Source organism: Prionailurus viverrinus, chromosome B2, assembly GCF_022837055.1.
Source record: "Prionailurus viverrinus isolate Anna chromosome B2, UM_Priviv_1.0, whole genome shotgun sequence".
Taxonomy (NCBI): domain Eukaryota; kingdom Metazoa; phylum Chordata; class Mammalia; order Carnivora; family Felidae; genus Prionailurus; species Prionailurus viverrinus.
Window position 1 is genome coordinate 118,985,380 of NC_062565.1, and position 11,970 is coordinate 118,997,349.

Sequence of the window (11,970 nt, forward strand, 5' to 3'; positions counted from 1 at the left end):
ATTGTAGATGGTTAATATTTGTCACATAGACTGGATATTTTGTCATTGACCAGGTTTATCAAGCAAAGTGGTTAGATATTTTTATATGACTATTTGGATTATTCTGGAATTCTCTGCTCTCTCTGCTCTTGCTTTAAATTTATTAAATTTAAATCTCTGGCCAGGGTGTGCTATGCTTATAGCGAGATAGGAACATTTTTTTTTAAGATGAAATTTATTGTCAAATTGGTTCCATACAACACCCAGTGCTCATCCCAACAGGTGCCCTCCTCAATGCCCATCACCCACTTTCCCTTCCCTCCCACCCCCCATCAACTTTCAGTTTATTCTCAGTTTTTAAGAGTCTCTTATGGCTTGCCTCCCTCCCTCTCTAACTTTTTTCCCCTCTCCCTCCCACACAGTCTTCTGTTAAGTTTCTCAGGATCCATAGAAGAGTGAAAACATATGGTATCTCTTTCTCTGTATGACTTATTTCACTTAACACTCTCCAGTTCCATCCATGTTGCTACAGATGGCCAGATTTCATTCTTTCTCATTGCCGAGTAATATTCCATGGTGTATATAAGCCATAATTTCTTTATCCATTCATCAATTGATGGACATTTAGGCTCTTCCCATAATTTGGCTATTGTTGAAAGTGCTGCTATAAACATTGGGGTACAAGTGCCCCTATGCATCAGCACTCCTGTATCCCTTGGGTAAATTCCTAGCAGTGCTATTGCTGGGTCATAGGATAGATCTATTTTTAATTTTTTGAGGAACCTCCACACTGTTTTCCAGAGCGGCTGCACCAGTTTGCATTCCCACCAACAGTGCAAGAGGGTTCCCGTTTCTCCACATCCTCTCCAGCATCTATAGTCTCCTGATTTGTTCATTTTGGCCACTCTGACTGGTGTGAGGTGATATCTGAGTGTGGTTTTGATTTGTATTTCCCTGATGAGGAGTGACATTGAGTATCTTTTCATGTGCCTGTTGGCCATCTGGATGTCTTCTTTAGAGAAGTGTCTATTCATGTCTTCTGCCCATTTCTTCACTGGATTATTTGTTTTTTGGGTGTGGAGTTTGGTGAGCTCTTTATAGATTTTGGATACTAGCCCTTTGTCTGATATATCATTTGCAAATATCTTTTCCCATTCTGTCGGTTGCCTTTTAGTTTTGTTGATTGTTTCCTTTGCAGTGCAGAAGCTTTTTGTCTTCATGCAGCCCCAATAGTTCATTTTTGCTTTTAATTCCCTTGCCTTTGGAGATATGTCAACTAAGAAATTGTTGTGGCTGAGGTCAGAGAGGTTTTTTTCTTGCTTTCTCCTCTAGGGTTTTGATGGTTTCCTGTCTCACATTCAGGTCCTTCATCCATTTTGAATTTATTTTTGTGAATGGTGTAAGAAAGTGGTCTAGTTTCACTCTTCTGCATGTTGCTGTCCAGTTCTCCCAGCACCATTTGTTAAAGGGACTTTTTTCCGTTGGATATTCTTTCCTGCTTTGTCAAAGATTAGTTGGCTATACTTTTGTGGGTCCAATTCTGGAGTCTCTATTCTATTCCATTGGTCTGTGTGTCTGTTTTTGTGCCAATACCATGCTGTCTTGATGATTACAGCTTTGTAGTAGAGGCTAAAGTCTGGGATTGTGATGCCTCCCACTTTGGTCTTACTCTTCAATATTACTTTGGCTATTTGGGGTCTTTGGTGGTTCCATACAAATTTTAGGATTGCTTGTTCTAGCTTTGAGAAGAATGCTGGTGCAATTTTGATTGGGATTGCATTGAATGTGTAGATTGCTTTGGGTAGTATTGACATTTTAACAGTATTTATTCTTCCAATCCATGAGCATGGCATGTTTTTCCATTTCTTTGTATCTTCTTCAATTTCCTTCATAAGCTTTCTATTATTTTCAGCATACAGATCTTTTACACCTTTGGTTAGGTTCATTCCTAGGTATTTTATGCTTCTTGGTGCAATTGTGAATGGGATCAGTTTCTTTATTTGTCTTTCTGTTGCTTCATTATTAGTGTATAAGAATGCAACTGATTTCTGTATATTTTGTATCCTGTGACTTTGCTGAATTTATGTTTCAGTTCTAGCAGACTTTTGGTAGTCTCCTGGGTTTTCCATGTATAATGTCATGTCATCTGCAAAAAGTGAAAGTTTGACTTCATCTTTGCCAATTATGATGCCTTTGATTTCCTTTTGTTGTCTGATTGCTGATGCTAGCACTTTCAACACTTTGTTAAACAACAGCGGTGAGAGTGGACATCCCTGTCGTGTTCCTGATCTCAGGCAGAAAGCTCTCAGTTTTTCCCCATCGAGGATGATATTAGCTGTGGGCTTTTCATAAATGGCTTTTATGATGTTTACGTATGTTCCTTCTAGCCCGACTTTCTCGAGGGTTTTTATTAAGAAAGGATTCTGAATTTTGTCAAATGCTTTTTCTGCATTGATTGACAGGATCATATTGTTCTTATTTTTTCTTTTATTAATGTGATGTATCACATTGATTTGTATCACCATGCATCCCAGGAATGAATCCCACTTGATCATGGTGAATAGTTCTTTTTATATGCTGTTGAATTTGATTTGCTAGTATTTTGTTGAGAATTTTTGCTTCTGTATTCATCAGGGATATTGGCCTGTAGTTCTCTTTATTTGCTGGGTCTCTGTCTGGTTTGGGAATCAAAGTAATGCTGGCTTCATAGAATGAACCTGGAAGTTTTCCTTCCCTTTCTATTTTTTGGAACAGCTTGAGAAGGATAGGTATTATCTGTAGGTATTATCTCTGTTTTCAATGTCTGGTAGAATTCCCCAGGGAAGCCATCTAGTCCTGGACTCTTATTTCCTGGGAGATTTTTGACAACTGATTCAATTTCTTTGCTGGTTATGGGTGTGTTCAAGTTTTCTATTTCTTCCTCTTTGAGTTTTGGAAGTGTGTGGGTTCTTAGGAATTTGTCCATTTCTTCCAGGTTGTCCAGTTTGTTGGCATATAATTTTTCATAATATCCCCTGATAATTGCTTGTATTTCTGAGGGATTGGTTGTAATAATTCCATTTTCATTCATGATTTTATCTATTTGGGTCATCTCCCTTTTCTTTTTGAGAAGCCTGGCTAGAGGTTTATCAATTCTATTTATTTTTTCAAAAAAGCAACTCTTGATTTCATTGATCTGCTCTACAGTTTTTTTAGATTCTATATTGTTTATTTCTGCTCTGATCTTTATTATTTCTCTTCTTCTGCTGGGTGTAGGATGTCTTTGCCATTCTGCTTCTATTGTGTTGTTAGATTTTGTATTTGGGATTTTTCCTGTTTCTTGAGATAGGCCTGGGTTGCAATGTATTTTCCTCTCAGGACTGCCTTCACTGCATCCCAAAGCCTTTGGATGGGAACATTTTTAAATGTTGTACTCCCTTCAAGGACTTTAATCAACAATTCACTGGACTGACAAATATTTATCAAGCTCTTATTGTATTCAATAAGCTGTGCCACACATTAGCAGAATAGAAGATAACTGAGAACCTAGGACATGGTTTCTATACTCAAGACTGTGTCTTTAGCAGAGCAGATACTCAATCAGTAGTTGTTGAATAATAAATCAAGTAAAAAATAAATAAGGCTCCTGATTTGTAAAGAAACTAAGAAAGGAAAACCAGTAGGGCTTTGTTTTGTTCTCTGCTGTATCCCCATAGGCTGGAATAGCCAGGTGTATCGTAGGTCCTCAGTGCATATGTGAATGAATGACCAAATGACCATGTACTATCTGTGCAGCCAAAATTATTGGAATCCAGTGGAAGCACATCACTTCCATCTGGGTTAGTCAGGGAAGGCTTCTTGTAGTAGTGGGATTTTAATTAGAGAAAGGGAGGGCCATCTAGAAGTAGAGGATGATGTGGAGGCACCTGAGGAGATGTTGGAAGCTGACAGCGGGAGCACGGTGCTGGTGGGTGATCACCAACGGTCAACTTTAGAAAGCTTAGGAAGACTAGTTTAAATTTTTCTGTAGAGACAATGGACACTAAAAGGGACAGTTTATAAATATTAAGCTAAAGGTGTTATACCAAATGCATTGAGGAGAAGACAAATTGTGAAAAGCACATTCATGGGGCTTGGCTAGTAAAGGAGTTACTGAGGGAAATGCAGGAATCAAAGACAGTGTCCGTCTTGTTTTGAGCTTGGTTGACTTGGATAATAAAATAATAATAAAAGCATAATCACAAATGAGAAATCAGAAGGGAAAATTAACTTTTCGTGGGAAAACTTTTGTGTTTTCAATCTCTGAGTGTTTGAAGTAACAAGAGCACTTCGTAGCCGGCCGAGAGAAATCTCAGAAACACAGATGATGTGACCTGAGGCATCTTAGGAGTGAGTAAAGACTAGGATCAAGTACAACTAGTGAGTATCAGTGATAGGATGACTGATGTTACCTGAAAGCTGACCAGAGTAAGGAATAGCCCGGAGGAATGCACCTCTGGCCTGGGTGCCAAGCACAGTAGGGTAGCAGCTGCAGTCATTCCCAGTGTTTTGGGGGTACTTAAAAAGTGTCCCTTCATTTGCAGTGTGACTTTTTCCCTTTTAAGTTTGAAGAGCCATTATACAAATAGTTCCAGGTAGGTAACACATTTGGAGGTATCGGTTATATAAACATTGTCTTGTAAGATTAAGCTAAAATCCTGTAAGTATTACACAATATACTCATTTATTCTTACTGATAAAAATAGTCTTAAATTGCCCCAAATGTGTTATTAATTTCTTTATCTTTATTTTAATAATATCCTGACGTATTTACGTTGAATTACTTCTATGTAGATATCACAGAGTTGAAGCTTACTCAATTCTAAGCGTATTTTGCACTTCAAAGGTTCTACCTAGAACTTTTGGTCATCTGGGGTGCCACATTGCCACTTTTTAAGGGAAAGCAATTGCTAAGGCCTTGCACTGGTAGAAAATCTAGATGGGTCTTTAAGCTATCTCTCATCTGCTTGGAGGGTGCTAGGAATGATGGTTATAAGCAGAGTTGGTCCTGGACGTGTGTTAAATAGAAGTGGGGCTCAGAAGGAGGTCTTTAGGCCAATTCTCTCCCTTAGCATATGTGCTTTTGTATTTCAATCCCTGTTACATGTAAGCATAGAAAACAATATCCATCTTCCAGCTCAGACCCTCAGTATTTACCTATCCCAGACCTAAGGATGCAAGTGTAACACCTGGCTTTTGCCTCCTGGAGGCCAGGGGTAATATTCCAAAAATGAGCTGATTTCAATGTAGTGAGCATTCTAGTTTTTATTTTTCCTCCCCAGCTTATTGAGATACAATTGACATATAACATTGTGTAAGTTTAGGGTATAGAATGTGATGATTTGACATACATATTTATTGCAAAATATTTGCCACAGAGACTTTAGTTAACACATCCTTTACCTTTACCTAATTATATTTTGTTGTTGTTGTAGTGAGAGCATTAAAGCTCTACTCCCATAGCAAATATTCATGTATATGATACAGTATTGGTAATGTAGTTACTGTGCTTCCATTAGATCCTCAGAACTTATTCATCTTGTAACTAAAAGTCTTTGACCGGGATTCCTCATTTTTCTGCCCCTGCTTAAACCACCGTTTGATTCTCTGTTTTTTTGAGTCCAGTGTTTTTAGATTCCACATGTAAATGAGATCACACGGTATTTCTTTCTCTGTCTGCCATCTTTCACTTAGCACAATGCCCTAAACGTCTACCATATTGTCACAAATGGCAGGATTGCCTTCTTTTTATGGCTGAATAATATTTCATCTTATATAAATACCACATTTTCTTTATCCATTCATCATTGTACACAGGTTTTTTTCATGTCTTGGCTATTGTGAAATACATTTCAGTGAACATAGGAGTACAGATATCTCTCTGAGATTGTGATTTCACCTTCTTCAGATATATACCTAGAAGTGGGTGGGATTGCTGGATCATATGGTAATTCCAATTTTAAGTTTTTGAGGAACCTCCATACTATTTTCCACAGTGGCTGCACCAATTTACTTTCCCATCAACAGTGCACAAGGGCTCCCTTTTTCCACATCCTCGCCAGCATTTGTTATCTCTTGTTTTTTTGATAATAACCATTTTAACAGTTGTGGGGTGATATCTCACTGGGGTTTTGATTTGCATGTCCCTGATGATAAGTGATATTTAGCACCTTTTCAGGTACTTATTAGACATTTTTGTATGTCTTATTTGGAAAAAATGTCTATTCAGGTCCTCTTCCCATTTTTAAATTGGATTGTTTGTGTTTTTGCTATTGAGTTGTAGGAGTTCCTTATATATTTTGAATACTAACCCCTTATCAAATATATGACTTGCAAATATTTCCTCCCATTCTGTAGATTGTCCTTTCATTTTGTTGTTTGTTTCTTTTGCTGTGCAGAAGATTTTTTAATTTGATATAATCTCGCTTGCTGATTTTTACTTTCATTGTTTGTTCTTTGGTGTCATCTCCAGAAAAAATCATTGCCAAGACCAGTGTCAAGGAACTTTTTTTCCTTTGGTTTCTTCTCAAGAGTTTTTTGGTTTCAGGTCTTATGTTTATGTCCTTATTCCATTCCTTATTAATTTTTGTGAGTGTGTGTAAGATAGGGGTCCAATTTCATTCATTCTTTTGCATGTCGATGTCACTTTTCCCAGCACCATTTATTGAAGAGGCTGTCCTTTCTGCATTGTGTTTTCTTGGCTCCATTGTCAAACATTAGTTGACCATCTATGCATGAGTTTACTTATGGGCTCTAGATTCTGCTCAGTTGGTCTATGTGTCTGTTTTTATGCTAATACCATACTGTTTTGATTACTGCTGGATGTTCTGTATATGTCTCTTAGGTCCATTTGGTCCAAAGTATAGTTCAAATCCAATGCTTCCTTTCTGTTTTTCTATCTGGATGATCTATTCATTGTTGAAAGTGGAATACTGAAGTCCCCTACTATTAGTATATTGCTGTCTGTCACTCCCTTGAGATCTGTTAGTATTTGTTTACCATATTTAGGTGCTGCATTGTCTTTGCCTCCACTCATCTGCCTTCTTGGGTCCACAGCTCGTGGAAGAAGATTAGGGAATGAATGGGCATGAGAGATGAGTCCCTTGCTCTTTTTCCCCAGTTAATGGAGACATGGAAGAGAGTGAGTGGGAAATGTGTAGCATAGGAATAGATGAGAACCAGCCCTTTTAAGGTGAAATGAAAGGTAGAATAATTAAACCTTGATCATCACTAGCAGGGAAATAAAATGGCTATAAAATATTAACATCTAGTAATTTACTATCATCATCCTAACTCTTGAAGAGTTTCTTATTTCTGAAATTGCAGTGATAGCACCGAGATTACATAGAATATTAATTTTACAAGTTTATTTTAAACCAGTTCCTAGCAGGAATAACTGCCTTTGTCTTCATGGAATTGCTGAGAGTTTATTAACAACCAATCTATGGGCCAATCATTTAAACAACTAGTGATCCCAAGTAGCTAGTTGATTGGGAAATCTTGATCACCTGACATTTATCAGTGGCGAAGGAAAAGCAGACGCAGATCTGGTTGGTGAATTCACATGTCTGAGGCTCCAGGTGGTGGGCGCGTGGACTTTAACAGTAGCAAATAGCCATGGATGAGAGAAGGACAAAAATTCCATGTAGAAATAGGAAGCTTCCAGCATTGCTAGGTGGAATATTTTTGGAGTGGGGTTAAAGAACTGCTTTTCAACCTGACATCTTCAGGCATAGGCAGTCTCCTGTTTCTGCAAATACCTAATGAAAAGCCACACCAGTGTTCTTGGATTTACGGATCCAATTTGCCAGATTGAAGGACACTTGCTCTTTTTAACTAACTGAACTAGCCGGCCCCTGCATGCCAAGTTTCTATGGCAATATGACCTCAGTGATCTCTCTTCTCTATTGTGGAATGTAGGTGATAAGAATGGAGGTGAGCCTGATGATGCTGAACTGGTAAGGCTCAGTAAGAGGCTGGTGGAGAACGCGGTGCTCAAGGCTGTCCAGCAGTATCTGGAAGAAACACAGAACAAAAGCAAGCCAGGGGATGGGAGCTCTGTGAAAACTCAAGAGGCTGATAGGAATGGCACTGACAGTGACAACAACAGGAAATGAGACCCCAATGCAGGCAGGCCCCCCCCGCTGCTCCGTGAGAAGCATCCGGCTCCCCTCTGCTGAGTCAACGGACTACTTTGCATTGTGCTGTTTAAATGTCTCTTGTCCAAGCTGTGGAGATCGCCTAATACTTTCGTGATCAATGTGTTTGCATTTCTGAAGCACAACAGAAGAGAATGGAGTGCTGTGGCTAGCAGAGGAAACTCACTTATGAAAGAATGGCCCAAGTTTCACCTACCCTCAGCCATGGCCAAGGGAGAGGGGACTTTGGGTTATGCCTCATGGACTCAAATTAAAGGCCTTGGAAGGGGCCTTGCCATAAATGGAATACTGCCATTTATATTGCTTAGCAGGGCATTTGACCACTTTACCTGAGGCCAAAACACACACACAGCTAACAAGTGCTAAGTTTAAAATAATCACTGTTGAAATCGTTTTCCATACTGTCAGTCCATAATGTCTCACACTTGTCCTGTGTCTGCTGTGGCTATGCAGTGATTTTTATTTACCGTAAATTCGTTTCATGCAAATTATATATTTTTGGCAAAATGCAACCTTTTCTATAACATGTGGGCAACATTTTAAAGGTTTCTTTTAGCCTTCTTTTGATAAGTCAGTGTGCCATATTTAATGTCTTTCACTGGCATTTGTATGTAAAATGTATTATATAATTTTTTTTTCCCCTAGGCAAGAAACCTATTGGATTCCGGGACTTAATTAATGAAGCTTTGCGTCGAGAAAGGATGGGTCTGAAGTCCAAAGTGAAACAGATAAAGGAACTTTTATTAAAACCTGAGACTCAGGCCAGGATTAGGAGGGAGCTTTTTGAAGGAAGATCTGTTAACAACAGTAATCAAGGAAACCAGGTTGATTTCGGCGCAACTTTGACGTAAGCGCTACGCTGTTATCACGGTACCATAGTTAATGAAACCTTTTCAGATGATTTCATAGGTCTTTGGTAAATACCAAAAAGTGTTTTCATAGTGTCCACACAACAGCAAACCAACATTTGGTAAGGAATGAATAATTTCCTGCCAAAGAAAACAGATTCTGCCCTGTTATGTTTTAAACTCAACTTGTGTTCTGGTATGTTTGTTTCTGTACTATCAAAAGTTACTTTATAGAAAGGACTTCTTAATTAGCTGTTGTGAGATGTTCCTTGGGTTCTCACAGATAAAATACACAGACTGTGAAAAATCATTTACATACAAAAAAAATACAGTGTTTTAAGGATCACTTGCCTTCTGTTGATGTGATTTTTGTTGTCATTAAATCAGAAGTAGTATTGTCCACATATGTCTGTATCTAGTGTTACTTTTAATGGGGATTTGAATGTTTATTGAACATTAGTACTTGAATGAACATTTATAAGCGTAATTATTACAATTACTGGTTAAGAATGTTTTATAATATCCATATGTATTATTTTTCAATGATCAAAATGCAGTTTGCTTTTTCATTTCTTAATGAATACATGTTTGGGATTTTTATTTTGTACTTTTCTGAAGATAAGCCCTAGGTCTTACTGTATCCCTTATAATCTGAATTTGTTTGCACTGGTTCATTTTTAAAGAAAATTCTTGAAAAATTTCCCCCCACGTGATGATCTTTGGTAACAGCTTTTTCTATGGTCATTGCAAAATGGCTGCTACTAAGAGATCATGTTGGAGAGGAAATTATTGGAGATCAAATATGTAATCATTTCAGATACAAAATCCAGCTTACTCATGGATTTTAGCTATTTTTTCACTGGGTAAATTCTACATTTATTTATAAATGAGTTTATGCATTTTCATGCCTCTTAATAAATGTATTGTTTTTCCCTTTTTGCCTCTCCCTTTTTTTTCCTGATTCTTGGAAGTTGTTGTATCTGTGTTGGTAGAATGAACTCATCAGCAGGAGCTCTGATCGCTTTAGGGTTTTTTCACCTTTATTTATGTCCTTATCCTTCATGCTAAGATAGCACTGTTGCAGAGCATCTTCTGCTTTAGATTTTTAAATCACCTCAAATCAGTCAGCCTCACAGAGAATTAACAACAGAACGTGAAATGCAAAGAAAATCTAAATAGCATCTCACAAACTGCTAATTATGTGTCAGTGAAGTGACAGCAGGAGTGAAGATGAAAGGAGCAGAACCTTCCAGATGCAAAGACAGGGAGCTGCTTACCATGAAATCCCTTGGTGGTGTAGAGGGCTTTCCCTAAATAAACCTTTAAGATAGGAAGCAAAGATATTTTGGGACTTGCCTTGTTTTTCAAATGAAGAAACAGACTCGAGGAGGCTGTGAGTGGCCTTTTCCAAGGCCATTGCTATTAGGGAACTGGCCCTGAACTACACCCAAGGGCTCCATCTCAACATTCCAGAGCTATTTTCACTGTTCCATTAATCTAGGTTAACAGTACTTTAGGAGAATTAGATCTTCTCAGCCTATTTCCATAAATATCTTCATTCTCAAGGAGCTGTTCCAATCTTTCCAAACAATCTGAAAGGCTCAAATAGTGTCTTCTTTGCAATCTGGGGTTACAGGTCTTACTTTAGTTGAGAATTGTTGCTTTCATTGGTTAGATACCTCTGTGCCAGGTGATTGAGGCACACTATTACATGTCTTCCCTTCAGTGACCCTCCTAGGAAGTTACTAGGACTGTTTTACAGCTTGGAAAACTAGGAAACTCGGGCGCCTAGGTGGCTCAGTCTGCAAAGTGTCCAACTTCGGCTCAGGTCACAATCTTGTGGTCCTTGGGTTTGAGCCCTGCTTCAGGCTTTGTGCTGACAGCTCAGAGCCTGGAGCCTCTGTGTCTCCCCCTCTCTCTCTGCCCCTTCCCCACTTGTGCTCTGACTCTCTCTCTCTCTCTCTCTCTCTCTCTCTCTCTCTCTCTCTCAAAAATAAGTGAACATTAAAAAAAAAAGTCCTTTAAGGAAACTAGGAAACTGGAGCTGTAAATGGTTAAATGGCTAGGAAGCTGAATGGCTATTTATAAAGCTAATAAAAGGTAGGGCTAAATTTAGACTAGGGTCTTCTACTTCAAAGCCATAGTCTTTCCACAATGCAACACTTCCTCTCTCTACCAAGTACAATACATTTCACAAGTTAAGGATGGGTCACTTTCTTTTGACTCAGCCAGCTCCCTTGTAACTCTGAAGTTATATGAATGTACACGAGAGCTGTCAGCTGATGTGATGGAACTGGAGGGGGGGAAAAAACCCAGATAGTTAATTTAGACATTAAAGATTCTAATCCTTATCAGTGAAATCTTCATTTAATCAGGTTTACAGAGATCATGGGAAATATACAATAAAATATATTTTCTTCATGATTCCATTCTAACAACCAAATAAGAATTGGCAAAAGTCTAAATTTGGGATCTGAAATACTCAAAAGACCCTTCCGCCACTGTTCAAACTCATAGAATAATCCGTCGCTGGGTCTCATCGCCAGAATATGTTGTCCTAAAATGGTAGTATATGTTACGTAGCCTTGGCTTCTGACAGGGAGGCTGCATGGGTGGTCAAAGAGTCTCAGTTTGGCCCAGGAGGTGGATTGTGGCTTCTAGACCTTCCACCACTGAGAAGCGATCTCGAGCAAACCAGCTCACTTATCTGAGCCTCTGTTGCCAAATTAGAATCGGACACAGTTTGGCCAGGTGACTTCCAGGGATCCTAGACTCTGACTGCCCCACAGTGCTGCTCATGCTAGCTCCACTGTCTCGGCGGGCCACCCACGTGTGAGCCCTTTGTGACTCCGAGTGCATCCAGTGTCAGTAAGATGCTTAATGTTACATTCTGTTCCCTTTGTGTTGGTTCTCAACTTGAGGTAGGGAAACTGCAAGGGCACACACTCACATTTATAACAAAATGC

The 11,970-nt window shown here is 38.8% G+C and overlaps 1 protein-coding gene across 6 annotated transcripts in view; it reads left to right on the forward strand.

The window, feature by feature from the left end:
• The window catches only part of AKAP7 (A-kinase anchoring protein 7), a 150,033-nt gene extending 140,108 nt beyond the window's left edge, over nt 1–9,925 (forward strand). For 4 of the 6 annotated variants that reach the window (XM_047860245.1, XM_047860247.1, XM_047860249.1 and 1 more), the window contains one exon: nt 7,918–8,941. In XM_047860245.1, coding sequence (XP_047716201.1) covers nt 7,918–8,114 — 197 coding nt within the window. In that variant the 3' untranslated portion in view covers nt 8,115–8,941. Of the gene's footprint in view, nt 1–7,917 lie in introns of all 6 variants that reach the window. The other 2 variants (XM_047860246.1, XM_047860250.1) reach the window with 2 other exon arrangements.
• The last annotated feature ends 2,045 nt before the right edge of the window (nt 9,926–11,970 follow it).